At 50.3% G+C, this 26,193-nt stretch overlaps 10 protein-coding genes across 10 annotated transcripts in view; 4 read left to right on the top strand and 6 right to left on the bottom strand.

Annotated features, from left to right (window-relative positions):
- The window catches only part of BU24DRAFT_17116 (uncharacterized protein), a 2,817-nt gene extending 2,542 nt beyond the window's left edge, over positions 1-275 (top strand). Inside the window, exon 3 of the mRNA XM_033521506.1 lies at positions 1-275. This exon is cut by the window's left edge and continues 872 nt beyond it. Within this exon, the coding sequence (XP_033389556.1) occupies positions 1-152 (152 nt within the window). The 3' untranslated portion in view covers positions 153-275.
- Positions 1-1,787, top strand: part of BU24DRAFT_17151 (Pkinase-domain-containing protein) — a 1,878-nt gene extending 91 nt beyond the window's left edge. The window contains exon 2 of the mRNA XM_033521515.1: positions 4-1,787. Coding sequence (XP_033389557.1) covers positions 176-1,735 — 1,560 coding nt within the window. The 5' untranslated portion in view covers positions 4-175 and the 3' untranslated portion in view covers positions 1,736-1,787. The remainder of the gene's footprint in view (positions 1-3) is intronic.
- A 322-nt stretch (positions 1,788-2,109) lies between these two features.
- Positions 2,110-2,842, bottom strand: BU24DRAFT_17123 (uncharacterized protein). Its single transcript, XM_033521510.1, has one exon. It carries the CDS (start codon positions 2,618-2,620, stop codon positions 2,201-2,203), a length of 420 nt encoding a protein of 139 aa, XP_033389558.1. The 5' UTR covers positions 2,621-2,842; the 3' UTR covers positions 2,110-2,200.
- Positions 2,843-5,136: 2,294 nt separating this feature from the next.
- BU24DRAFT_17174 (uncharacterized protein) lies at positions 5,137-5,673 on the bottom strand. Its single transcript, XM_033521521.1, has one exon. The coding sequence runs from the start codon at positions 5,564-5,566 to the stop codon at positions 5,234-5,236; it is 333 nt and encodes a 110-aa protein (XP_033389559.1). The 5' UTR covers positions 5,567-5,673; the 3' UTR covers positions 5,137-5,233.
- Positions 5,674-8,817: 3,144 nt separating this feature from the next.
- On the top strand, positions 8,818-10,203 carry BU24DRAFT_457220 (uncharacterized protein; the record flags this gene model as incomplete). The annotated part of the gene is made up of 1 exon (XM_033531522.1): positions 8,818-10,203. One exon carries the CDS (start codon positions 8,818-8,820, stop codon positions 10,201-10,203), a length of 1,386 nt encoding a protein of 461 aa, XP_033389560.1.
- Positions 10,204-13,385: 3,182 nt separating this feature from the next.
- Positions 13,386-15,682, bottom strand: BU24DRAFT_383274 (acetyl-CoA synthetase-like protein). Its single transcript, XM_033524801.1, has 4 exons — positions 15,638-15,682; positions 14,638-15,435; positions 13,671-14,582; positions 13,386-13,611 (listed from the first exon to the last, which is right to left on the bottom strand). Exons 2-4 carry the CDS (start codon positions 15,412-15,414, stop codon positions 13,426-13,428), a joined length of 1,875 nt encoding a protein of 624 aa, XP_033389561.1. The 5' UTR covers positions 15,415-15,435; positions 15,638-15,682; the 3' UTR covers positions 13,386-13,425.
- Positions 15,683-16,786: 1,104 nt separating this feature from the next.
- BU24DRAFT_446289 (uncharacterized protein) lies at positions 16,787-18,568 on the bottom strand. Its single transcript, XM_033530756.1, has 6 exons — positions 18,403-18,568; positions 18,280-18,344; positions 18,010-18,221; positions 17,368-17,957; positions 17,144-17,317; positions 16,787-17,093 (listed from the first exon to the last, which is right to left on the bottom strand). Exons 1-6 carry the CDS (start codon positions 18,559-18,561, stop codon positions 16,905-16,907), a joined length of 1,389 nt encoding a protein of 462 aa, XP_033389562.1. The 5' UTR covers positions 18,562-18,568; the 3' UTR covers positions 16,787-16,904.
- A 543-nt stretch (positions 18,569-19,111) lies between these two features.
- On the top strand, positions 19,112-21,971 carry BU24DRAFT_416880 (uncharacterized protein). Its single transcript, XM_033526565.1, has one exon. It carries the CDS (start codon positions 19,232-19,234, stop codon positions 21,656-21,658), a length of 2,427 nt encoding a protein of 808 aa, XP_033389563.1. The 5' UTR covers positions 19,112-19,231; the 3' UTR covers positions 21,659-21,971.
- Positions 21,972-21,982: 11 nt separating this feature from the next.
- Positions 21,983-22,931, bottom strand: BU24DRAFT_17426 (EXS-domain-containing protein). The gene has a single exon (XM_033521545.1). It carries the CDS (start codon positions 22,868-22,870, stop codon positions 22,061-22,063), a length of 810 nt encoding a protein of 269 aa, XP_033389564.1. The 5' UTR covers positions 22,871-22,931; the 3' UTR covers positions 21,983-22,060.
- A 1-nt stretch (position 22,932) lies between these two features.
- BU24DRAFT_17425 (SPX-domain-containing protein) lies at positions 22,933-25,939 on the bottom strand. The gene is made up of 6 exons (XM_033521544.1): positions 25,650-25,939; positions 25,541-25,595; positions 23,851-25,488; positions 23,651-23,794; positions 23,285-23,603; positions 22,933-23,235 (listed from the first exon to the last, which is right to left on the bottom strand). The coding sequence occupies exons 1-5, from the start codon at positions 25,661-25,663 to the stop codon at positions 23,409-23,411; spliced, it is 2,046 nt and encodes a 681-aa protein (XP_033389565.1). The 5' UTR covers positions 25,664-25,939; the 3' UTR covers positions 22,933-23,235; positions 23,285-23,408.
- Positions 25,940-26,193: the final 254 nt, after the last annotated feature.

Below are 26,193 nucleotides of genomic sequence, written 5' to 3' on the forward strand. Positions count from 1 at the left end.
CAGAGACCCCAGAGACCCCAGAGACCCCAGAGACCCCAGAGACCCCAGAGACCCCAGAGACCCCAGAGATCCAAGAGATCCAAGAGACCCACGCGATCCTGAATATTATCGAGATCGAGACTACCGAGAGTCCCGCAGTGCAAGAGACTTAGGGGCTCCACGCAATCCACGAGATATGCGAGATCCGCGAGACCTGCGAGATCCGCGAGACCTGCGAGATCCGCGAGACCTGCGAGATCCACGGGATTACAGAGATCCTAGAGATTCAAGAGACCCGCGTGGCCCGAGAGAACTTAGAGATCCTAGAGACCTAAGGGATCCAAGGGACGTGAGAGACCCGAGAGATCTGCGAGACCCCCGGGACCCACGAGACCCACGAGACCCCAGGGATCCACGCGATGTCCGTGACTCGAGAGGTTACCGTGATCCTCGTGAAAGGGATAGACGAGATCCATATGCTCGTCACCCTGATGTGCGTACGGAGAGTCGTTTTGAGGGACGACCGGACCATCGACTCGACAACCGCATCGAACGAAGGGGTCCCGCCGAGCAGATACCCAAAACGAAGATTATCAAAAAGAAGCGTGTGCTCCCGAGACCCACTCTTTCACCAGAATTCGCAGCTTCGGATTCGGTTTACTACCGAAAACCTGGTAATGAGTCAGTGGTGGGCTCAGGCACTTACGGAAAAGTCTTCAAGGGTGTTCATGTCTATACCAAAGATATGGTAGCGCTGAAAAAGATAAGAATGGAGGGTGAAAGAGACGGGTTTCCAGTTACAGCGATCCGTGAAATCAAGCTCCTCCAGTCACTTAACCACGACAATATCGTCAAACTACGAGAGGTCATGGTGGAGAAGAATGACTGTTTCATGGTTTTCGAATATCTCTCCCACGATCTTACTGGACTTTTGAACCACCCTACTTTCAAGCTCGACCAGGCAATGAAAAAGGACCTTGCCAAGCAGCTGTTCGAGGGACTCGATTACCTCCATCGCCGCGGTGTACTCCATCGTGACATAAAAGCAGCAAACATACTAGTCAGCAATACTGGACAGCTCAAACTCGCCGACTTTGGACTCGCAAGATTTTATGCGAAGCGCGGCAAGCTGGATTACACTAACAGAGTGATAACGATCTGGTACCGATCCCCAGAGCTTCTACTAGGAGAGACGCAGTATGGTCCTGCTGTGGATATCTGGTCCGCGGCTTGTGTTCTTGTCGAAATATTCACGAGGCACGCTATATTCCCGGGTGACGGTGGAGAGATCAACCAGTTAGATAAGATCTACAACGTCCTGGGAACACCGACAGTGCAGGATTGGCCAGGCATAGTCGAGATGCAATGGTTTGAACTATTACGGCCAACAGAACGCAAAGTATCCACGTTTGAAGAAAAGTACAGGGACAGAGTTACGCCGGCTGCGTTCGACCTACTGGGCGCCATGTTTCTGTTCGATCCAGCTGCACGGCCGAGTGCAAGCGACGTTCTCGAGCATCCATACTTCGCAACAGAGTCACCAGCACCGAATAGGGCAGACGCACTAAAGGAGTTGGAGGGCGACTGGCACGAGTTCGAAAGTAAAGCGCTACGAAAGGAGAAAGAGAAGCAGGACAAGGAAGCCAGACGAGCAGCACGAGAGGGAGAGAAGCGCCGCGCGGAGTCATCCGCTGACCCAGAGAGGGAACCTAAGCGCGCGAAGAGCAGTGAAGAAGTCAGTCAAGAGCAGGTGTGATTCACTTGCTCAAAAACATTAGTATATTAATGTGTACGATGGTGCGAGCGGAGGAAAATGGTGGATCAATAGCCCTGCCATGCGTAATCTAATTCGGGTTTCGCTCAGTAGCTCTTGCTTTGGGAAGGACAATCCCTCGGCATTGTCATTTCAGTGAGATGTAGATAGTATATCACATCTTCACGCTGATCAAGCTTGAGCCACAGAGTAGAAACAAAATGAATGTGTCTGGTTGCGGGAAGAACGCACCACAAATTTGACTGTTCAAACATCCAACCGTTCATGTGCAAGAGTGATTACTTACTTTCTTTCGTCGTAGGCATGATAAGTGGCACATCCACTTCATGACTTACTTACCATTAAAGCGTATCTGTCCTAAGACATAACCCACAATCCAATAATTCAGAACTCCACACCATCACACGCACAGCTTACGAACCTCCACACCCACTCCCCAGCCTCGCCTTACCCCTCGCCGCACGTTGCGTAGCCATTTATATACCTACCAAACAGACCACCCCCAACCCTCCAGCGCCAGAAGGATCTCTGGCCAGAAAAGAAACTAAAAGTAAGCTCTTTATCGATCGAAGGACGGAACACATGTTCTTCCAGTAAGCACGCAGAGCGAATCATACGTACACACACATACGCCGCACCGCAGCACAGCACAGCACATTTCTCACCCAAGATCTGGATATCGGATGCGCAATCGAACGGCACAGTGAAGTCCCGTACCCCAACACGCCGTACCGCACCGCACCGCACCGTACGACAGCACGCACCGGGAAGGGAAACCCGTGAGCTGAAAATGACCAGAAGACCATCTCGAAATGCAGTCATACCCAGCGGGAGAGAAAATAGAACAATGATGAGTATTTCAGTCATTGCCTCCCTATCTCCCCCTTTCCCCTTTCCCTTCCCCTTTCCTAGTACATCTGTCCAATCTACCCCTCAATCTATCTATCTATGTATGGAAAGAAACCACATAGGCGAGATCGCGAGCGAGCGAACGAGTGAGTGAGGGATGACTGCTTACATACATGCGTATGCATGCGTCCTCTCCTTCCCCGCGGATGACCTCAGACGGCGAATACACACGCGCACGCGCATGCTTTTCAGCCAGAATGAGTTGTCCGATGAGTCCGACTGGCTTTGCATACTTGCGTGCGTTCGACACGAGCGCTTACGGGGACATCGGAAGAGGAGGACGGGATGTATTGTATTGTATTATTTCGCTTACCTGGGTACATGCTGCTGGTGGCGACTACGAGAACGATGGATGCAGAGGGGTATGGCGTCACGAAGGATTGTACCGTACCATACCTCTCCTCTGCTTGTCTCGTCTTGCCTCATGTAGTTCGCAGTCATCGGTGGGCGGGTAGAGCACAGTGCAATGCAGTGCAGCGCGGTATGTACGATACACGAGGCGCAGAGTTTCAGACAAACGAACGACACACGAGTGCAGCCCTACCTAGCAATTCTGCCGCGATGGAAAGCTGAAAAACGAAACTGCAGCTGAAAGGGCGGCGTCGATACTCACTCATTCGCTCGGGTTGTGTCATGCGGAGAATGTCTATAGAGCTGAGGCGTTTGAACGCTTCGGGGACGGGGGGATGGATGGATTGATAGTGCGTGCAGGTTTGGGCGGCGGGTAGGGCGGGTAGGTATTGGGGGCATCAGTGTCATTGTCATGATTGTGAATATCATTATCGGTATCGTTTAGTCGTAGAAGAGTTCTAGAAGATAGAATAGGAAGAAGGAAGGAAGGAAGGAAGGAAGGAAAAGAGTGACCTAGTCTGCACAGTGATGAGTTATCAGAAATGTTTATTCCCCGACGCTGCACTTTAGGTCTGATATCACGGTTCATCATTGGTGTATCGGTGTTTATAAGAAGTGTATATCAACCTAAGCAGCGTACTAAGGAAACACAACGAGGAATAAGCGCGAACACGCAGCAACGAGTGGGCCGGGATCGGTATGACATGTGGTGTTGAGCGTAGATGACTATTGTATTGATGTGCCAAAGCACGTTCGATCCAGCATGTGCATTGTTCGTTACGATTGTCGATGGAATGGAAGGATGGAAGGATGCTAACGTTCTTTTCTTGTGCAGCCGACCGACCGAAGTAGACTATTGATTTTTGTTGGTGATTTAGAGACTATGGGGGAAAGGTACGGAGTTGTAGGAATATTGATTGTATTTCGTTGGGGTTTATTACCCAAAGAAAAGCATGGCGTTGGAATTCACTAAGTAACGCTGTACATACGGAGTTGGGGCTCGTCCGATTTTCTTGTGTCTCCGTCGATTAGTTCTGATGTTTACAATTACTAGAAAATCATCACCGCTTGGTTTCGTTGAGCGTATGGAAACAGAACGATGGTGATTTGCAGATCCGTGGTGGTACTCGCAAGGTTACCATCTACGGACTGAATGCGAACGACATGCTAGATTTAGGCTAGGTGGGCATCGCAGCGCAGGGCAGGACATCGCATCATCGCATCAGCGCCGTATCGCAAGGCATTGCTCCGTCGTACAGACATCGCATATCATCGCATCACATCGCATCGCATGGTGACCTTCGGGGTTCATGTGCGAACTATGTATCTAGCGTGGGGAGAGAAAGGGAGAGAGAGGATTCGAATCTAATGTTTTCGACCACATGACATTACTTCACTGGTACCTACTCTTTCCGTTATTTCGGAGTATTAAGAGATTGGATGTATGTACTGTGTATCTGCGTCGCCATACCCGGTTTCGGCCACGCCGTGTGTAGTTACCTAGTTATCATGATTGGCAGATGATTATGGGAGATCGTCTTGTGCCATTGGCGGTTGGCGGTTGGGATTGGACCGCCGCGAGTCTACATACTGAGAATTACCTTGTTGGGGTTACCTTCGGGGTTCGAGGGGAGTAGTCAGAGGTCGTTGAGGTGGTGAGTGGTGGCATTCGTTGATCGTCTATCTCCACGATCTCGGTTGAGCGGCTCTGGCGGGCGGGTCTGGCTGGATATTTGCTCTTGTCCGTGGGGGAGTAGTGACGATTGGAAATCATTCATGGTATGGTACGTATGGTTTTGTCTCTGTAGAACGTTTCGATGGGTCTCTTGTCCGTCCGAATGAACCGAGCGAAAGCAGGTGATCGCCGGTGTTGGCGATGCATTGGCGAGTGAGCGAGCAAGCGAACGAACGGCGGACGGCGGACAGTTGCAGGTTCACAGTTACAAGTCAGGCGAGACAGACTCGGATTCGTGCAACGTCGAAAAGAACCACTGTTACAGACGGGAGAGACATGGCTGCCTGCCATCAACGTGGTGTTGGACGAAGAGTGACGGCACTGTGGTAGTACAATTGTTACAAGTAGTTACAGACAGACTACAGAATACGAAATACCCGGTGTACGAGGACAACAAAAGCAAGAACCAGATCAATACAAAAATGGTGGTTTGGTCGGGCTGTGATTGGTCAATTACGTTTCCCGTGTAGACTACTCGTAGACGACTACAATTGTAGACTATGGAGCTCAGAATAGGCGGCCATCAGAAAGGAACTGGGTGGAGGATCTGCACAGCGGTGGACCTTGCAATTGCTTATGCGATCGCACACAGTAAGAGTTGCGCACGAGAAGCCCAGCTGACGATTTGAACAATCTGGGTAAGTAGGTTGAAACGAAGGCCGACCGGAGGTTGTGGGGGCTGTTGTGAGACGGTAACAGAGAGTACAGAGGGAGACGTCGTTGGCGCAAAGTGCGGCTTCTGCTGCCTGACATTGCTCCGTACTTTCCGACAAGATCGGAGATATGAGGATTGTGTGTCTCTCTCTATGGCATGTCATCCATCGTGTATGTGCGTGCGCAAGTTTCAAAGGTTGTAAAACATTTTCAATTTACATGAGAGCGGCAGTTGAGCGATTCTGGACGCCTTCACTGGGCTTGGAGCAATATGAGATAGAGTGCGGCTAGGGTCGTTACAGCGCGATGGATGCAGCATCGATGCATACTTTACTGTACAGTAGCACAGTTAGCATGTCTACAGTCTACTGCACATAATCTACAGCACGTCGTAAGAATCCTCTGCTGTGGTTGGATCGATATATGCAGGACCTGGACCAGTGTGTGCTCGTATTCGTCCTTGGTAGGCGAACATAGGCGGAGCTATTCCTGGACGAGTGAGGATTCTTAATATGGACGCTGCATGACCTGCAGGCAGGGCGAAAAAAATAATCCAGTTGGCCACCCCTCCTCCAGATAAGCACACTGTGTCGCGGGGCGATGGCGAACAGTGGGACGATATTGGGGAGTTACCTAGGTGGTTTGTTGGATCGAGGGTTGAGTTGAGTTCTTCAGTTGGTCTTGCTTGCCGAGACTGAACGATGCCCGAGCGGCCATCTCTGCACAGTGCGGACGGAATGTCCTCATCTTTGACTCGTATCGACAAGCGGAGTGCTGGGCACACGTCTAAACGGACATGGCGGAGAAAAGAGAGTGATGTTTCTCTACCTATCCGTTCCGTGATGCGACATCGATCGAGTGCAAACCATCGTCGAGGGCAAGGCGGGACGGGCATCCAAAAGAAGAAAAGGGTCTTGATAGTGTAAAGGGATTACAGAGTAGACATGACCCTCTTCACCCTCGTCTTTTAACTTTTGATGGTGTATCTATCTACTTTGTTTAGGGGGGGCACTTGGGGGAAGGGAGAGTGGGGTCAATGTCATGATCCAGGGTAAAAGCCAAAAACATCAAGAGGCCAAGGTCGAGGGTGTCAAACGTGTCATGGGCACACGCAGAATGTTTTCACGTCACCCGCTCCAACGGTTCTAGCTCGGATGTGGCGTCCACCCATATTCTCCACACTGACTAGCCAACTTGTCCATGCGCAAGAAACACGGTGAGCAGGCGGTATTGTTACTGGCTGCGGCCCCTGAGCGAGCGGCAGGAGGAGATCTTAAGAGGGGAAAGGCGGTGGAGATTCGAAGGTTGCTGTAGGTATTCTGCGAGTACGAGTAGCATCGCGCAGACGGACTTGCAGCACATTGGGCCGGACTCACGGACTGGCAGACTCGTGGGAAACTCGCATCTCAAAGGATCGAAATGCAGGTGCAAAGAATCTAACTCGTAGGAAAAGGGTTACCTTCAGGTACAACAATCTCTAGGCGAGCCGCTTGGGGGAGGGATTGTCTGGAGGGGCAAACGGTTGACGATGCTGATGAACTGGTTTGTCTGATCATGCCTGTTTAGCTTGGAGGGGAGATGATGATATGATATGATATATCGTCACCAATGCATGCAGCGCGGTAATAGATGGTTCGTTCATGACATGGTGGTGGATTAATGGAATCTAATAGAATGAAGATGCACGCTGTAATTACTCTTCATCACTCCACAGGTGTTAGTTACTGTCCAGATCACACATCATCTACCTCGCACTATCTTCGTAGACTGCTACACTACATATCGCATTACCTTATGATACAGCACGCACTATTCGCAGAGTGTAGGTGGTGTAGGTAGAGTGCATTCACACCCACACTACAGCTTCTTACGGCGTTCCGTGCCGACGATGCTGCTGAAACAAATCCACCTGGCCAATCCTGAGGGTCGACGCCGCACACCTGGCTAAAGGGTGTAGCCAGGTGATGTGGAATGATCATGGAAACCCTACCATAGCATAGCATATCACGGCCAATCGATTGTGTAATAGTCCACCCTTCGCACATCTATCAACACCCTATGGGAGACGGAGGTGGGAGATTTGGAGATGGTGGATATGGAGATACGGACTTCCATGTCGGGAACAACCCAGTTAGAACGGTATGTTGTATGTAGTATGTAGTATGTAGGTCATGCAGAAAGAGGACTCGCACAGTGCCATTCCTAGAATGAGATTACAATCTACATACTACCGGTGCAAAGTCCGTGTCTTTTGGAGGAGGGCTTGCAGAGTTGCCTCGACTATGGACATTTTGCACCATCCCTTCTGAGGCCCCAGTCCGCCTAAGCCGCCTAAGCCGTCGAAGCGGCGCCTTGGAAACTAATACGGCTATACCCAAGTCTGTGCAACCTTCTACTCTTTTGGGATGTACATGAAACCTCCATGGACAGGGCAGGACAGAACAGGGAACAGGGGGTTATTAAGGGTGGGATCACTAGTTGACTGGAACTGGGATAGACAATGAGGGAGCGTTAGACTCAGTAATACCTTGGTAGATGGAGAGAGAGAAGGATTGGGGCATGGGCATGGTCACTGCTGGAGTTGTGTTGCTCGCTCCCCTGTTAATACTGGTCTGTTCTCTCCGTCTTGTCCAAATGTTCCACCTCTCTCTCTGTTTCTCGGTCTACTCTGTCTCTATCTATCTCTATCTGTCTGTCTTGCCCGTCCAACACAGGTCTGTTCTTTACTTTGTGCTGCGGAGGACAGTGGTCTAGTGCCCTTCTGTTCTCTTCTGTTCTCTTCACTTGTCATTGTCTTGTCTGCCTTCGCCTGTACATGTACGTGCGTGCAGTCCACATCTCGTCGCACTGACTCCAGTTCGTCCGCGTCCGCGTCCGCATCCGCAATAATATATCCCATAGAACCATCCCGGATATTACTTACCTACCTTTCTCTTCGCTTTCTCTTCCTTCTCTAAAGAGAGATCTACTCCCTTTCTCGCCCTCTTTTCACCTTCCTTTCCCTTCCCTTTTCTTCTCCCTATCCACGGTCCACCCCTTCACACCAAAAGAACATCACCATCACCAACAAACACTCTCACGACCTTCCTTCGAGCGACGACATTTACTGTGCACCCTTTCGACGCCGACGACAATCATTTCCAATTCGTGTCAATCCCTACGCCGGCCGTGCCCGTTACTCCAATCCGTTCAGCTGTTCGCCACTCCGACCACTACCTGTTTGTGCTACCTCCCCATCGGACAATCTGCTGCTACCATTGGTCCATACCATTGTAGCCTTTGCAGCCCCCAGTTTCATGCTCGCGCTCACAACCCGTCACCGAACATAATTAAACCCCCGGCTTCCGTTCACTCCCCCGGAATTACAGCATTCTTCCCCCCCTCGCAGCAACTTCAATAGTAGCAATTCGCAAACATGGTCGACGTGGCCGTGTCTGCTCAGTTGCAGCAATGGTCCTTCGAAAAACCTTCCCTAACCCGCCCAGACAGATCGGACAGTTCTGCTTCTTCCCCGGACCCTTACAACAATGACCCCGAGACGCTACGCATAGATACATCTGTAGGAAACAAATCGACCAGTGCGAGCTCCAAGGAGACCGTTTCCTTCCAGGAGCGATATCTTTCCTCCGAAGAGGACCTATCTCCCATGGAGGGAACTTCTGATATCGATTCCGACTATGGTGACGACGTTAGCATTCACAACGACGACAACAAGGAGAACTGTTTCTCCGCCAGAAAGATGAGCATGTCTCGATTCGAAAAAGGGAAGAGCTGTGATATGGCTGTCTTAATCTCGTACGTTTCCGCCGGACGACCAAAGGTGATCAATCTCGCCAATGTCAGTTCGCCTGTGCAGGAACAGGAGCAGCCACAGCCTCAGCCCCAATCACAACCACAAGCACAACCTCCCCAGCGTTCGGCGTCGCTTGCTCAGCTGCCATTCGCTGCCATAAACAAGCTACGCAAAGCTGAACCATCCCGCCTCTCCATGGCTGCCACTCCATCGGCCAGTCGAACAGCCAGTCCTGCACCCTCCAGTAAGGAGTCGAGGAGACCTTCAACCGGCCACCAGACATCCTCACGCAATACCAGCTCCTTCAACGTCTCAGACTCATCATCCTTTTCAGCCCGCTCGACAAGGAGTATCTCGCCCGCTGCCAGTGAGCTCTCTATTCGACCTGTCAGTGCCATGCCAGCCATCCAGCCACGATCATCCCTCTACATCTCTTCCTCTGCGTCCGTCAGAGCATCCACTATGCCATTCCCACCGCTCACACCACAAACTCCTGGAACTCATGCATTCCTGAGCTCCGATCCCTACGAGAACTCAACCACATCATCTGCTTCGCCTATCATTAAGTCCGCACCACACAAGCGTCTACGATCGATTTCACAGAAGCTCTCGCTTGCGAAGATCGCCATCACCCCATCCACGAAGAAATGGGACACTCGCGTGAACGGCAAGCCAGGCATGCCACCAACACCTGCCAGTCCCTTCACACCGGTCACGCCACAGACAGCCCCACTACCTGGATCGTTCTCATCATCAGGAAACCGCCTGAGACGACACTCTAGGATATCACGACCCAGCTCGGTCCGAGGGCCATCCCCCGAGATTCCGGCCATGCCCACCGCCGTAACATCGTCACCCGGAAAGAATGCCTCAAAGATGGTAGCCCGCGGCGCCGGCGAGCGTGCACCCACGATCGAGCTTCCTCCTTTCCCAGAAGCAAGCGACCCGATGGCGAGCATCAAGGGTCCTCGAATTCGCAAGAGGAAGAGTCTGATGGACCTCCTCTAAGCGCTTCGATTGTTACGCATCGTCCCAGTTGACGATCCCACGCATGAACGGCAGAAACCAATTGTTCCGTTCCGTTTCGTTTCGTTTCGTCTCGCGTCGACTCCAGTCGACCTTGCATGGCCGCAAAGCCCCTGTCCCTGGTTCAGATCCATCTGCCACTCCATTTCCGCCTCTTGCGCGATTCGGGTTTAAGGCAAGCGATCTCCATTATTTTAATGGGGTTGAGGGACCCACACCACACTACTACTACGACCGACACTTCATCACGCATTATTTGCATACCATCATTAACTATACTTTTCCCGTCCCAGGGACGCCTGGCTCGATCGGGTATCAATGGCGCGCCCCTTGGCACCTTGACTCGGTGCTAGTATTACTCGAAAGATTGACTCTTTTTTTAAGTTTTGTACGTGTGTAGCGTGGCTGCCAGTGCAACACGTTCGTACGACATGTCACGAGCGATCGAATGACTGTGTGTGAGGGAGAGACAGACACAACCAAGTCACACAGGCGTTTGGCTTTCACTGCTTGCTTTGCTTCTTCTTCCTATCAGATTTGTTGTTGTTGCTGTTGTTGAAAAGATACCCACCACTTCCCCTGCGGTTGGAATTGTGTTTCTCTCGTTGCGAAAAATCAGGCCTAATTTTCCTTGCCTCTCTACTTTCTAACTCTTGTCTCTTGCTATGCATTCTCGAGGCTATTTTCCCTTTATATTATTATGACCGAGCGAGCATATTCTGCAGTACACGGCCGCTTGATTATTGGTCGCATTATGATAGATGTTGAGCTATAAACATCAGAATGATAACTACATTACATTACATTTACCAAATCGCTTTCAAGGTGCCGTGCAAATACAGGATCCAGCCACCATCTTGAGATCGAAGATCTGAGAACCCCGAGTACATGCTCACTGCAACCATGCTCCTGGCAAAGAGGAAGACTTAGCACGGTCAGCCATACCAACATACAGGGTCCATGAAATCTCATCTAGCTATCGCATCCCAGATCTCCCTTAACACTCTCCGTTAACGTTCTTCTCGAACAAATCCCCTACAATAAGGTGCAAACACCTTATCTTACTCGCACGTACTCGCCAACCGCATCCGTGCTGTTCAGCCGATGGAGCGCAGGCCGTCAGTCCCAAGTCGCGACATGAAACAATGGGCTACATGCTGACTTACCAACAATCGAATTGTCAGGCTGTCAGGCTTGTCAGGTAGCTGGGAACTAGGTAGAAGCTTAGAATCCACCATCCTTTCCCTCCGCTTCCTTTCAGGCCAGCCGGCCGATGGAACCATGTCAGAACCCAAAAGGCGTCGCTGTCTGCCTGCCCCGCATTTCGACTTGTTCCTTTCCTTCTAGAACGCCCAATAATTTGAGCGGGAAGAGCCTCCTTGAACCTCGGACTTCAACACTCGACTAACATTATTGATCTCTAGTCTACACAACCTCTCCTCACTCAAACTAAACGAAGACTACGTTTTTTTCTTAAGCCGATTCCCATAGGTAGTCCAATGGAAACGTCAATTCCAAGATCTCGGTAGCCGCGCCCCAAATATAGCCTCTGCCATCTTGCAGCGTTCTTCCCAGCTGGTTACTATACCATCTTACCCTGAGACACGTCCACCTGTTAAACACCACCGCACCGCCCTGCCCACACATGCACGTCATGCCAGTAAGTCAATTCAACCACGAAACCCAAAAAAACGCTAGGTCCATCCATGGGAACGGACGACTCGAGCAGACCGGGTGTTTAGAAACACGGTGTCTCTCTCTCTCTCTCTATCCCTCCCCCGTCCCGTCCGAGTAAGACATTAGTCGACTCGGTACGTGCGCGTTTGCCGGACCATCGCAGCGGGTATGTAGACACAAATCCTCAAGGGCAAAAAAACACGACAGGGAAGAAGGAAACGAAGACGGGCCTTCCGGGCGGTGGCAGGGCGTCCCTAGAAGCTCCAGACCCGCCAGAGTGTTATTTTGCCAACGGTACGGAGTTATAGTGTAAGTCCAACGGGGGTGTTGCTTGCTTTGCGGCTGTAATATGTGCGCCAGCGAAAAAATCATCGATATACAAATGTCCCATGTCTTTATTGCCTGCCTGCTTGCCGGCCGCATAGCGGTTTAGATTGCGATTGCGTCAACGATGGGTTGCGTAGGGGCTGGGTGTGCGTTGCTTCGCATGCAGTATGTACGCGTGTGTGCGTGCATGAATTGACTTGCTGTAGCTATAGGTATAATTGACTAGGTAGTTTATCTATCTATCCCACGGCAGGAGAGTCACGTCAAAAGCACAGAAGACGGAGAAACTCACACCTCCCTCCTCCCATTCTCCACCATGAACGAAATTTTTCCATCGTGCAGCCCCGTTTGTTATCCAGGAGAAAGTACCTATTCGACACTCGCGCCAACAACGGGCGGAGAATATAATAAAAGATAACAGCCGCCCATAAATCTGGTTCGGCCGTCCCGTTTGCACGCACTTTGCAGTGTGCAGTCTCGGTCGCTGCACGCAGCGCGCGCGTGCACTTGAGCGAGATGGCGGCGTTTCAGATTGACATGAGCGAAGGCGGGAGGGAAACGTAGGCTTCGCTTAGGATGCTCGGTCGTACGATGGGCGGGATAGCATTGAAACGAAACGACATGGGCAAATGGAGTACATACTATGTAAGGTGGGGGTTTGTTCTCTTCTCTTCCTTTGTTTAGTCGGAATAGTTATACGAAGGAAATTGTAAAGTCGAAGCGACGGCGTGGGTGAGTGGTAGGTATGGTGGAACGGGAGTGGACGTGCGCATGTATGTTTCCGTGCTGCATGGCGATGCGGGAGTAACTTTCAGTTTAAATGAACACATCTGGATTCTAGAGACACAAGCACAATCGGATACGTGCGTGGATACACACACGTGCTGTTGTGTCTTCATGGTTACCTTGGATATCAAATGCGCGAAGGGCTTCAGGGTCAATTGATCCTCAAGTTCAATAATCATGGAGTCTAGGTAACTCGTGTCTTTCTTTGCAGATCACCGTTCGTAGAATTTATATACGAGTGTTTCGTAGCATATCTTGCCGTTTGGCCTATACAAGACATAATCATGATGATCTGCCGTCCTTTGAAGATCGACGTTGTCGATGTGCACAACAAGTCCTAGTGGTCATGATATCGTGAAAGCATCCATTCGCATCGCCGCGTCTCTACATGTTCTAAGTCCCAATGATCCAAGTCTATAGTTTGCTGTTGACTTTTGCCGCTTTCTCCCTCTCCAGCCTCTCTACCACTTCCTCGACCTTCGCAAACTGGTAGTAGAACTGCAGGCTTTCTGGATTCGCCAATGTCCCGCTAGGCTTGATGATTCTCCCAGAGACAATCTGCTTGACTGGCAATTCTACCTTCTTCAGATTCACTGTAGTCTGCAAGAAACTGTCAGTTATGATCTCATCACCATCGTCAAAAGAGAGGATATCCTTACCGGTATGTCCCATGTCTGAAAGACATATCTCGGGATATGTCGTTTACTCCTCTCCTCGCCAATCTTCCTCTTAATCCTCTCCACAAGATTCTGCGTATACGCCTTCCCCTCCCGCATCAACAAGAACAAAATCACGCTCTCGTCGCTATCATGCGGCCGTCTCTGCCCCACGCAGACACTTTCCTGCACCTCCGGGAAATGCGTCTCAATAACCGAGTAGATATCACTACTTCCAAACCTCACCCCACTCGGATTCAGCACTCCATCCGCACGGCCCAGGAACAGAATCTGCCCCGTGACGGGATGATACTGTATGAAGTCTCCGTGCGTCCACACGTTCGGGTAGCGAGCGTAGTACGCGTTGTGGTACTTCTCACCGGACTCGTCGCCCCAGAAGAGGACGGGCTGGTTGGGGAACGAAGCCGTGGCCACGAGCTCACCGGGTTCGCCGTCGGGGACTGCGCGTCCGGGTCCGGATTCGATGGTGGAGTCGTAGACTTCGACCTTGGTGCCCAGGACGGGGCCCTGGCAGCCGCCGACGTGGACGGGCTCGAGGGGGTTCTCGATGCCGAAGCAGCCGGCGAGGTCGGTGCCGCCGGAGATGTTGCGTAGGTGGACGTGTGAGGGGAAGCCGACGTCGTAGAACCATTCGAAGAGGGAGTCGGAGAGGACCATTCCGGTTGTTTGGACGGCTCGGAGGGCGGAGAGGTCGAGGATGGAGCGTGGGGAGATGGAGGCTTTTTGGAGTTCGTGGAGGAATCGGGGGGAGGTACCGAAGTCTGTTACGCGCTGTTCGGCGAGGATGGTGAGGAAGGTGGTTGGGTTGGGGATGAAGGGGGAGCCGTCGTAGAGGACTGATCGGGAGCCGTAGAGGGCGGATTGCACGCTCACTAGATACATGATCCAACCGGTCTAGGGACATCAGTATGTATGCTCAGGGGCTATGGTATGTTGTTGTGGGACTCACTGTTGTATACTGAAGGACCACGTTGTCGGGCGTCATCTCGCGATGGAGCAGTCCTTCTTTCATAGCACTCACAAGCACTCCTCCTGTTGAGTGGGTGATGCACTTAGGAACCCCAGTAGTGCCGCTAGAATACACAATCAAGAAAGGGTCCCTGAAAGCGACTCTCTCGAACTTCAACTCTTCATTCCCATTCGCCGCTTTCACAAATCCATCCAGAGTGATAGCCTTCGGTACGTCTTCGATATCTGCAGGTTTCCCTGGAAAACGCGGCTGCACTACGACGCCCTTGAACTCGGAAACAGACTTCATCCCGAGGACAATCTCCGTGATCTTTGGTCGAAGATCTGTAGTCTTCCCATTGTATACCGCCCAGTCGTCTACGAAAATGTAGGCCGGCTTGATCTGGATCATTCGTTCGAGTATCCCCTTGGTGCCCATATCCGTGCTTGAGCTCGAGAACAATCCACCGATGCTCACGGTCGCCATGTAGCATATGAAGGTGTCGAAGCTCGTCGACGCAACCAGTGCAACACGGTCGCCTTTCTTGAGACCTCTTGCTCGCAGTGCATTGGCGAGTATGCCTACTCGGCGGCGTACTTCTCCAAACGTCATGTGACGGACTTCGGTGTTGCCCTCACGTATCTCGGTCAGGGCGACCTTGGAGTCTTCCTTATGCAGTGTGGTCCGGACTGAAGGCGAGTCCTTTGAGGCGGAAAAGAGTGTGTTTTCTGCAAAGTTCAGGTAGGTGCCGTCGAACCAGCGAGGGATGGAATCCATTGGTGCAGATGTGTCAACCACCTACAATTTTTGATGAGCAAAACATTATCAACAGTAGATGAATTGAAACCATCGAAAGGTGCTTGGAGAATCAATGATGATACAGAATAATTCATGGCTGATGGGGATACAGAGTCAAAGTTCCATGGATGGTGTTGAAGAGACAGGGCCTATAGAGTCCACCGATACGTGACAAACATGAAAAAGTATCAAATCAACTCACCTGCTCATATTGACCTTCATATATCAGCCCTGATGCTTCCCAAACATCCTCCCAAAATTCTACCCTCCTATCCCCAACGGAGAAATCATACAATTCTCTGAACGTCTAAAGAACACAGTTAGCATTATTACCGTATTGATACTGTATCGATTAACAAAAATAAGCATTCGGTAAACAGACACCAAAAATAGAAAAGCAAGTCGATAATGGTTCAGCTGCTCCCACGGCACTAAGGCCCACACGTTCTCCCAACAACTCCACAACTCCACCAAACCAAAATTCCCCGCCTCTTGCACCGTCAACTCGGGAACCGTGGTTCGAAAGGCCGCTCGCCTTGCATCAGGCGTTGATATTTAGACTGCAGATGTCCTGAAACGTCCGGTCTTCTCGGTTATCGTGAAGTCGATCGGAGGGGACTCCGCAATGATGCGTCTTGAATGCTGATCATGATGTTGCAACGCGTTGACCGAGATCCGAGATTGTTATAGGTCCACTCATTTGTAGGTAGGGAAATTGAACCCACTCATAAACAATAAAACAACGCTCAAACGATAAGGACTCAGGCCAAACTAGGAATTGTTCGAATTGGTGCTGTAACATACCTGCATATTGAGATTTCTCTTTCCATTCGCACGTTGCATGAACTTCCACATCGCCGTGGACTTTGGATCGGGGTGCTCCCATAGTTTTCGAGCAACGGCGTTTCCGGATGACATCGCAAAGGAATTGGAATTGTGATATTTCTGAATACACCTGGTGGTACTAGAAGTCGCGGTTCAGGATTCGTGAGGTATATCTATATGCCGGAGCTCGGAATCTCACCTACGGCAGTTGTGGCTGGGGATTATGCAGCCGGGTAAAACAACCAACGAGGTTGACGCGATAGATTAGTAAGTTGAAGAAGGCCCCACGATGGCGGATGTCGAAATTTTGAAGAGAGAACAATTAAAAAAAGAGAAGAAATTGGTATTATAGAAGCATTCCGTCGGTACATATGTCGGTACCTATATAGGTACTAATGTTGATCTCCAAGTTCCGAGGTATAGTGCGGGGAAACTGCGCGTCAATCCAAAGATACACGCTCAACGAGTAATCCAGCTCAAATACAAACAATTTTCTCATAAAGTAGCTACAAATGCAATGTATAGTCTTTGGTTCAATTTTATACACCAGTACTCGTTTCCATTACGAACATATTGTTGTTGTTATCTTCTAGTCCAAAGAGGTATCCGAAAGATTGACATCGCGACTTCGAGATATTTCATACCTATTGATTCTTCTCTTTTGCGTATCTGGCTGCTATTTCTCTTTCTTTATTTCTCCACATCCAAAATGTTCCAGCTAGGACTATAACCGTGAGGATAATAGTGACCAGAAAGTACAACCATAGCCACCACGAGTATACCGATTTACTTCCTTCCTCCTTGAAATCGAAGAACGTGGTACTAAAGAATGTCTACGATACCATTAGCTTCGATGGTTTAGACATGATCTGCTTGGACTCACAGCGGTAAACGTTGCAGGGAGGAAGAATATCGTGATTGCAGTGATAACTCGCATTACAGCACTGTCTCGACTCGTGGCAATTGCAACATCACGCGACGTTTCTGCGAGCTTCGTACTTGAACTTGCGAGCCTGAGACTATTCGCAGAGTCCCGCTGCGTGATGAGGCTATAGAGCTATAAAGAGTGAGCGAACGGGCAAGAGAGTATGCAATTGAAAGGCTTACAGTCTGAGCCAGTGCCTGGCCTCTTTTAGAAAGATACTCCGCACGCTCCTCAATGCTCCTGTTCCAAGACCGTAAATGCTCGTGGGTTTGGAGAAGCATATACTCTGTTTCTTCAATTTCTTTTGCATCATGTCCGCTCGCGATTGCCTTCACCCGGTAGTGTTTCACAACCTCGTCCAAGAATGCTAGATGCCGTGTAGTCGTTTTGCAAGACCATATTGCGTACGATAGGTTGGTTGTAGTCGCGTTGATATCACGACTGAAAGCAGCATAGTCGATCGCTGTTCGATCTGCATTATCTTGGTAGTCCCAGCGTATGCCGAAAGCTCGCTCACATTTATATATGTGTTGGTGCCATCTGTCAACAGCATCGGTGCGATGGGTCATGCTGTGCCGAATGATGAGGCTAGGTATGAGCAACGGTGATGAATGCGCCGCACCCTCCGAAAACTGGGTAATGAGTTCGGAGCATGTCGGACTCGCCAGTGCATGCATGAAGATATACATTGTACGAGTCGGGACATGATATGTGAAAGACGTGCCCATACAAATGTACAGAGCTGCGCCGGGGATTGACTGGATGATGAAGCCTTCACAACTTTTAGCAATTCGTTCAGTGATAGCATGATCACTAGAACCTACTTATATAATCTTTCCTTATGTCTCTGGATGATGTATTTGACAAAGATGGGGGAAGTTGCGGCACGGTAAAAACTGACATGGCGTACCTGTTGTCCAGAAACTCCAGATACGGTTTGGGAATTCTTGCATATGGTGCAATCCGTTCAAACAGACTACTATCCATTCGAATAGGTAACATCTCTCCAGAATACTCCCCTTGGCGCATCGAGAGACTTTCGTATGTTAAAGGGTCTTGTTCGTTCATCAATAGATACTTGAGGGTCTCCTTACAAGAGTTTTACATTATCGGTATTCCCTTCGCTCGCCTTATGCTTAGAATCATTTGTCTTGGAAACCTTGAACACGATCAACTACAATAAAAGTGATGCTAGTTTGCAAGACATCTTGGCCTACTGAAAAATCCTTCTCGATGTGCTCTCTTGCGAAGTCATCTGTCACAAAGTTCCGCTCCCAATGTCCAGCATTAGAAAATTCAATCAGCTCAATCCCGGCGTCGTCCTTCGCATGGTCGAACGCCCTATATGATGGCACGAGGCGTGTCGGAGTTGCCATTGGTAATAGTGAAATTCAGAATACTATGTATGCAATTACAGGATGCGGTCCATGGGGACAGTACAACAATGGGGGCTGAATGTTATGAACTAGCCTCATTTGGTTTGGTTGTTTAATATGGCTGGTTATGATAATGGTAAGATGCTCTTGAAACATGGACAGTATTCCACTACGAACTCGGGGGAATTCGAACCAATTCTCATTAATTGTTTAGTTGCTGTTCGTGTGGGTTCTGCTGGGGAATGGAAATACTAAATTGTGGTCATGGACAATAGTGTGCGTTTCCCTTATGAGACCTTGTGAGGAAGATCGAACTTGGTATCCTGATTGTCAAACCTTGCACGTTTGAGGTCGTACAGTTTCAGGGTCAATAAATGGAGTGAAACAGGGTCAATTAAAACCTATCCTATGATGAATCAATGCTATACTGTCGACAAAGTCATCATGATCGTGCTTGTGAAGAGGAGTGGAAATTGCTTGGCAGGAACTCGAACCTCCGCGTGCCGCTCCGCTCCGTCATATACAGTCCGTCCCGGCCACCTATTCGTCCCGACTTCCGTAACCTATAGATTGCTCCTCACTCGACCATCTATCCTCGCGAAGCAAGCCTTCAGCCATGGTGATGCTTGTCTGAGCATACCATAATGAAGCTGGACTTTTCGCTCCGACCATGGATCATTGGGGCGACCCTTGGGCTGACGACTCCGACGACATCAACAACTCCCAGTCTCCACCGAAGCGCGACAAGGTGACTGAAGCGATTGACTCTCCACCACCGACTACCACAAGTGCGCCTGTACTTTTGAATGCTTTCTTGGACGATGCACAATGGGGGGATCCGGAAGAGGATGGGGACTTCGGAGGCTGGGCTACATCTGCGCCCGTGAGATCTTCGAACCAGCCGGATACACGCGCAAATGAGGTGGATGCCACAGCGTTTACGGTAGAGACCGACAATACTAGTCACTATGACAGTGAGGCTCCAAAGCATACTTTCGAGGTTGGCGACGAGGGTTGGGGCACAACGAACACGACATCAGGGGAGGAGGCATTACGGGATGTCGACAATGTGTTTTCAGAAGCGTCAGATTCCGCAACGACCATACAACCCGAGGAACCCTCACAGGCGATCCCGAACGATTCTGCGAGCGACAGCGTGCGCCATGGGGACGATTTCTCTACCCGACCGTCGACTTCTCCATCCGACACCAGCCATCGCGACGCGTTAGTCGAATCGCCACGGACATCGTTCGAAGACGAACGTCACGGAACCGACGTCCCGGCCACTGAAGATTCAACACATACTGAAGTTGAGAAGGAGAAGGATCAACATGAGGACATATTGGACGTTTCCGGTTCCGAGGAAGTACCCGACGAAGGGTCGGAGGACAATCTCCAGAAGGTGCCCGAACCCGAGCTTGACAATCAGGAAGCTGTTGCGGCACTCGCCCAAACCGAGGATACAGCGGTTGTTTCCAAAGACGTCACGCAGCAACAAGCTCTTCAGCTGGATGACGACAATGCTGAACTGCCTCCATTCGTAATAGTGCCAAATGTTCCAGGACTTAACGTAGACGAATCATTACTGGACAAGCTATTTCCACCGATACCAGGTCTCAGAGGTCTTCCTACACCACCAGACGATCCAGTTCATTCCACATCTGCGCGGAAAGCTTGGTACCGACTAACACGCAAACAAACACTGCGAGAATTCAACAATAGCACCGACGATGACAATTACGTTAGAATAACCTGGAAACAGTCTCATATCAGATCAGAAGTTAATAAGATTGTCGGTAGATGGGCTACTGAGGATCGTCTATCCGGAAGAGGCCCAGCGGCTGCGGCCAACTTTTACTGGGATCAAGTACCTAGCTCGGAGCCGGTAGTGAAATCTCATGTTCGGCGGAAGTCTTCGATATCTGTATCAATGGTTCAGCATAGCGCCTCGAACAGTGCTACCAATATTCCCCCAGCATTTAACTGGAGTTCACCAGTGGCGACCACCAACGTTTGGACCCACAATCCCCCTTCATCGCAGGGGGAGTCAACTACCGCGACGGTTAAAGATAGTGCTCCATCCCAAATTCGGCAGCCCGACACGCCGCTGGTGTTTTCCGGTTCGTCAGTATCAACTCCAGCAGGTATTGTGAAGATCGCATCACCAGAAGGAGGAGTATCAGGGACACAATTGCCCCAAGGTCATCCGGTAGAGGCGAGCACACAAGATTCCAATCCAGATGGCCGGAGCGCCCTTTCCCAAGAGATTACGCCCAACCCCGTCGACGATGACGACGACGATTGGGGGGACATGGTCCAGTCTCCTGCTGTGGCGACTTTCGCTCCCATCGATCAATTTCTTGACGAATCTAGTCAGGACCCTACACCTTCGACTGTGATCTCGACGCCCACATCTGTTACTGCGTCACCCTTCGAGCAGGCAACGTCGAAGCATTCATCGCCGATTGTGCGTCTTCAGGGGACAGTATCGCCGACATCTGCACTTTTTAGATATAACAGTTTCGTTCCTAAATCTTCAGAACAAGGGCCAATTGGTCCAGGAATGTTGAGGAAAGTTTCTCGGGAAAAACCACCATCCGTGACGACCACGAACGAAGCAACGCCAGCAGGTAGAGACACCGATGGATCAATCGACGGTGTCATTCACACTTCGCTGGCTAGCGAGACCACCGCTGAGTTGGCATCGCCCGGTTCCGGCTTCCCAACCATTGCAACGACAGTGGAGTATCATCAAGCAAACGCAGACTCGTCTCCCGTCGACAATCAAGAGCTACCCACAAAAGCTCCCGAGTCTATCAGTGACCCATGGAGCAATGCTGATTTCTCCTTCTTCGAATCGGCTCCTCCGCCGCAGCCTCCCCAAGCGCCAACCGACCCGTCGGATCCGTTTTCCATCTTCAACAGTTCACCACCTGTACCATACACGCGCCCACCAACGAAATCACTTACTCCGCCACCGCTTCAACCCCTGACCGGTGCTACAAACTCCGCACAAAGGCGGAAAGCAGAAGAGGACGAAATCATTCGGTCCATCGTGCAGGGTCTACCCAATCTCAGCTACATGCTGCATAATTGAGAGTTATTTATTCTTCAGGAGTACGGGGTTTTGGAACACCAAAAGGTGCCTCCGCAGTACGTTGGTTGTAGCTGGCATTTTTGTTTTCGCATACTTGAACGGCGTTACTTCAAGAATTTTAGGCATTTTTGTATTGCATAAGATATCTTCGACTTTTTTCAATTATGATTTGCATATTCAGTTTCTAGTCAATGGGACATGTGCACTCTACCATCCATACTACCAGAGCGCATACAATGGCCTATAAGTACATACCTCGATTACCGAGACGATCGTAGTTCATCTTTCAGAAGTCTAAAATTAAAGTATGCAGTTGAAAAAAATTAAATTCATAAGAACTATGGCCGTATGATAGAATATAATAGGATATCGCGCTCTAACAGATCGGTACAGCATCGTCAACTATACCGCAGCACCATTCGAGCTACTCCCTTCTCCAGCCCTGCCAATGTCGACATCTCGTCTGACTTCAGCAATGTCCCTCTCATTCTGCCTCTCCGCCTGGGCATCCCCGCTATCGCTCCCTCCCCTACTCGCACTACCACTATGATTGGCCTCTTCATCGTCATCGTCATCCGTGTCGTCGTCGTCGATCTTCGCAGTACCACGAGCACCGAGTTCAGGCTTCCGCTTCTTTTCGAAATCCTGGACGTGGGCGCTGCGGAGGATCGTACCCACGCGAGACAGACCGCGGGCGATAGGGGAATCGGTAGATTCCTGGTCCCGACGACGAGCAGCTGCTTGCGCCTGACCGAATTCGACGTCGCCGTCCTCGACCGTTTGCGTGCGTTCTGGCATGATGCCCGGAGTGACGGGCGTGCGCGGTGGGGGCATGGGCGAACTGATCTCTGCTTGCTGTGATGCAGGTCTTGACCCGGGCTCGTGGATCGAGACTTCGGGGCTGGGGGTCGAGAGGTCGTAGGGGAGTGGGACGTCTCTGGAGGCGCGGAAGCGGCCGACGTTGGTGGAGTGCTCGTTCTCGACGCGGAAGAGGGTCCACATGCCTCTTCTGCAAACTTCGGAGAGGGCGACGGCGAAGGAGGTTATGGCGGAGTGCTGTAGCTGGAGGGGGATGATGGCGTAGAATATCCAGTTGAAGCGGAGGATGGGATCGACGACCATGGCTGCGTAGTACATCCATACTTTCTTATAGCCGAGAGTATCTCGCAGGAATGGGTGGCGGGCATAGGGGTCTCCCAGACTCCAATCCATAATCACGTCCCAAATACCTGGCGGCGTAATCAGTCAAGTGCTGCGTACTTAGAGATGAAGTAGAACTTACTGGTATATACCGAGTTTATGACAGCAAATGTGATGAACAAAGCCCGGTTGGTTGTGGATCTATCAATGCGGTACATGCTTAAGGTGATATAAAAGACGATCGTCGCAGTGTATTTTCCACAATTGACGAGATGAGGAAAGACATTACGTGTGTCGTAGTAACGCCGTATACACTGCAGAGCACGCCATATGCCTGGAAGCGTAGCGAAGAATCCAAGGAGTCGCGAATGTGAAGAATTGCATTGGGCAGGGTCATTCCAATTGCGGGCGAAAAGGCAGAAGAACAGCTCGATGTTCTACAATAATTAGGCAAGTCGTTTACGAATGGAAGAATAGTGAACTTACGCCCATAGAATATGTCAGGGAACAGAACATATCTCCAAGATAGAAATCTCTAAACTCGACGGGATATAGACCAGCAAGGAGGAGGCGCCACTAGTAGTGTCAGATCAGAGCGCAGAGAGCAGTATCAGCTTTGACCTACCAAAGAATAAAGTAGCCACAACCGACTGCGGTAGTATATAATGCGGAATGGACAAATGATGATTAAGAAAGTAATGGCCAACAGTATCACCGGGTAGTAGTAATACATGGTTTCACTGCCGAATTGGTGAAAAGTAAGCCATATAAAAAAGCCTAAAAGAAACATAAAGAAGCATGGAAGCTGGACGGAATTAGCAGAAATCTATAAGATATTTGAAGGAGTCTAACTTCGCTAAGTTGCCTCCAATCCAGATGGTGGCGGACATCATATTCGAAGACGAAGACGTAGTTAATCTTGGATTCATGCCATACCCGGCACGCCAGGCAGAACAGTAGAAATAAGAAATTCATGAGGAAGTAGCCGGCGTAAATCTAGTCAAAGTTAACATTGTTTCTCGATTGGTCGGGCGACACATTTGTCGACTGACCTGCAATAGATAACTCGTGTCGACAGCAAGACGTTCATCATCAGACCAAAGAAGCTGGGCCCCATAGACAACGCCCTCTCCTCCAAAGACGAGGCCAGCTGCGAGGAACAAGCCGTTCCGGAAAGAATTCTCGGTGAAGTCGCCTGCTCGAGCAATCTTGATTCGAAGTTTTCCTACAGCCACCTTATGATTGCCCTTTTCAAAATACCGAGCGTAAAGGTCTTCAATCGCCCGTATGTGACCCTCGACGACATCGCTCTGTACGAACCAGGCTTGGTTTACTTTTTCGTTCATGTATCGCATGGTAGGGCGTGCATTCACGGTCTTGTCATACTTTTTGTTGATCTTGCGGAATGCTGTGCGATTCAGCAAGGAATAAGACTTGAGTAATTCTAAGCCTCGGTAGTATTCTTGTAGGGCCACTTTAAGTTTCCTTCTTGCGGATTGGTACGATACATCTGCAACTTCCGGGCGACGAGTGTAATCGCGATGATCTTCAGGGCGGCCCTGAGGCATCAGGCCTGTCGGGCTAGCAAGATTGGTCATTGCCTTTGTTGCTTTTCCGTGACGGCCTGCCTGAACAGCCTGGAGCGCAGAGTCGAGCGCAGAGTCGAGTGGGTCGAACCAGGAGTGCCCTTTTGCTTTGTGATTTGTAGTCTCATCGTCAGAATCGTCGTTATGGCCGGAAAGTAGACCGCCGCCATTAGCGGCGTGCTTCTTTGCCTCTTTAGCGCGAATCTTATTTGTTTGTTTCGTGATGATTTCGTCGAGCCGACAGTCTCGCATGATATGTAGCTGCTCTCTCAGTACCTTCATCCGCTCCGTCGCTTCGTCCTCCTTCTGCTTGTAGAACGTTTCCACCTTTTCAAGTTCCATATCCAAGAAATGAAAGAACTCAGCTTGTCGAATGTCAAGCTCACGATAGGCTTGAAGGGGTAAATCGGGATCGTTCGGTGGAGCGCCTTTGGTGGTCATGGAAAACACACGCTTGAATAGTGGCCGTGGTTGTTCGGTAACGGGAGACGCAGGCGTAGAATTGACCCTCTTAGGGCTAAATACACTTTTGTACCTCGACGACAGAGAATGATGCTGTTTCTGGGGCGAGCGAGTCTTTCCAACCTTGAAAGCATCTTCCGCAGGTGCAGGTAACCGTATCGATTTCGGTCTATCGCGCACTTTTGTCCCAGAGTCACCCAGCGATATCGACGGTTCAAGCTCGAGTGCAGCAACGGGCAGTTTCAGAGACGGTGCTTTCCCGTGCGCCTTATTGCCCAGCTTATCAAAATTGGGCGGGCTTCCAAGTATGCTTCCATATCTTGTCATCTTAGGTTGTGACCCATCCTGACCTCCATTGAGTGGCTGTTCCTCATGCGGCTGAGGCGAGTGATTGCGAATCGGGTTTGCATTGCTAGTCTGGCTTCGGCTTCGGCTCCTCTGTATAGCTATAGCCCTGAGGTCACCCGAATCATGTACATCACTGGGATTCTGCGCACTATGACCGCGGTTCACGAAGGAGTATTGTGGAGCTGATTCGAACGGTGAGGGTGTGAACGTATTTGTGCTACGTAGACGGAGACGAGGCGTTTGGTTAACGGTACGCAGCGCCCGAGTGATCGCTTTGAGTTTCTTCTTTCCTATCTGGCGCAGAAGCTTAGCATTAACCCAATACCAAGGGAGAGATGTGACAAACTTTATAGTCGAGATACTTGAGCCGCCACTCAGGAACGAGGTCTCGCTCCAGTTCCCTGGGATATGGTTAGCCCGGCGATCTGGTCAATTGATGCGCATGGATTTCATACTTGGCAAACTTCATGTTTGAGTTGCTTTTTTGTCGATCGTGAGTTGGCAAAAGGAGGCGGAATCAGAGAGCTGTGGTAGAGCCCGTACGAGCCAACGGGTCAGCACTGGAAATTCATTCAGCCTTCCGAGGACATATAAGGCAATTGAGCGCGTGGCCTTGCACGACCGTAAGATTTCGAGTTACTGAAACATGGGGCGCGCGCAATAATAAGTCGGAATCAACCCCTTCAACCAAAACGCCACGCACAGACCCCCCCGCGATTACGGGCACTAACGTCATATTAATCCACTCACCTCCGCTCGTCGCTCATCCCCTTCCCGCCCAATCAGCGATTCCATTGCAGGGGTATCTCGCAACAAATGCACTGATATACTTGTTCAATCGAAATCATTTGCGACGCAATTCGAGAACGAAATTTAAGGAAGATATCGTGTGTTATAGAAATGGAACGCTACTTGGCCGTAGCAACATCTGTCGTCGTATTTACAGGTGATAGAAAAAGGCCATCTGGAGACAATCATATAATTCGTACGGAAAACAAA

This window comes from Aaosphaeria arxii (genome assembly GCF_010015735.1).
Source record: "Aaosphaeria arxii CBS 175.79 unplaced genomic scaffold BU24scaffold_1, whole genome shotgun sequence".
Lineage (NCBI taxonomy): Eukaryota > Fungi > Ascomycota > Dothideomycetes > Pleosporales > Aaosphaeria > Aaosphaeria arxii.

Bases quoted from the DNA above. Each gene is read 5' to 3' on its own strand.
- BU24DRAFT_17123 (XM_033521510.1), bottom strand. From the start codon at position 2,620: ATGACTGAAATACTCATCATTGTTCTATTTTCTCTCCCGCTGGGTATG.
- BU24DRAFT_17174 (XM_033521521.1), bottom strand. From the start codon at position 5,566: ATGACATGCCATAGAGAGAGACACACAATCCTCATATCTCCGATCTTG.
- BU24DRAFT_383274 (XM_033524801.1), bottom strand. From the start codon at position 15,414: ATGGATTCCATCCCTCGCTGGTTCGACGGCACCTACCTGAACTTTGCA. The intron at 14,583-14,637 runs GTGAGTCCCACA...TGATGTCCCTAG, and splicing joins TGGTCCTTCAGTATACAACA to ACCGGTTGGATCATGTATCT. The intron at 13,612-13,670 runs GTAAGGATATCC...AGTTTCTTGCAG, and splicing joins TTCAGACATGGGACATACCG to ACTACAGTGAATCTGAAGAA.
- BU24DRAFT_446289 (XM_033530756.1), bottom strand. From the start codon at position 18,561: ATGGCAACTCCGACACGCCTCGTGCCATCATATAGGGCGTTCGACCAT. The intron at 18,222-18,279 runs GTAAGGAGACCC...AACATACGAAAG, and splicing joins ACCGATAATGTAAAACTCTT to TCTCTCGATGCGCCAAGGGG. The intron at 17,958-18,009 runs GTAGGTTCTAGT...AAAGTTGTGAAG, and splicing joins CATAAGGAAAGATTATATAA to GCTTCATCATCCAGTCAATC.
- BU24DRAFT_416880 (XM_033526565.1), top strand. From the start codon at position 19,232: ATGGATCATTGGGGCGACCCTTGGGCTGACGACTCCGACGACATCAAC.
- BU24DRAFT_17426 (XM_033521545.1), bottom strand. From the start codon at position 22,870: ATGGATTGGAGTCTGGGAGACCCCTATGCCCGCCACCCATTCCTGCGA.
- BU24DRAFT_17425 (XM_033521544.1), bottom strand. The intron at 25,489-25,540 runs GTTTGTCACATC...CTTCTGCGCCAG, and splicing joins TCAAGTATCTCGACTATAAA to ATAGGAAAGAAGAAACTCAA. The intron at 23,604-23,650 runs GTTAGACTCCTT...AATTCCGTCCAG, and splicing joins ATTGGAGGCAACTTAGCGAA to CTTCCATGCTTCTTTATGTT.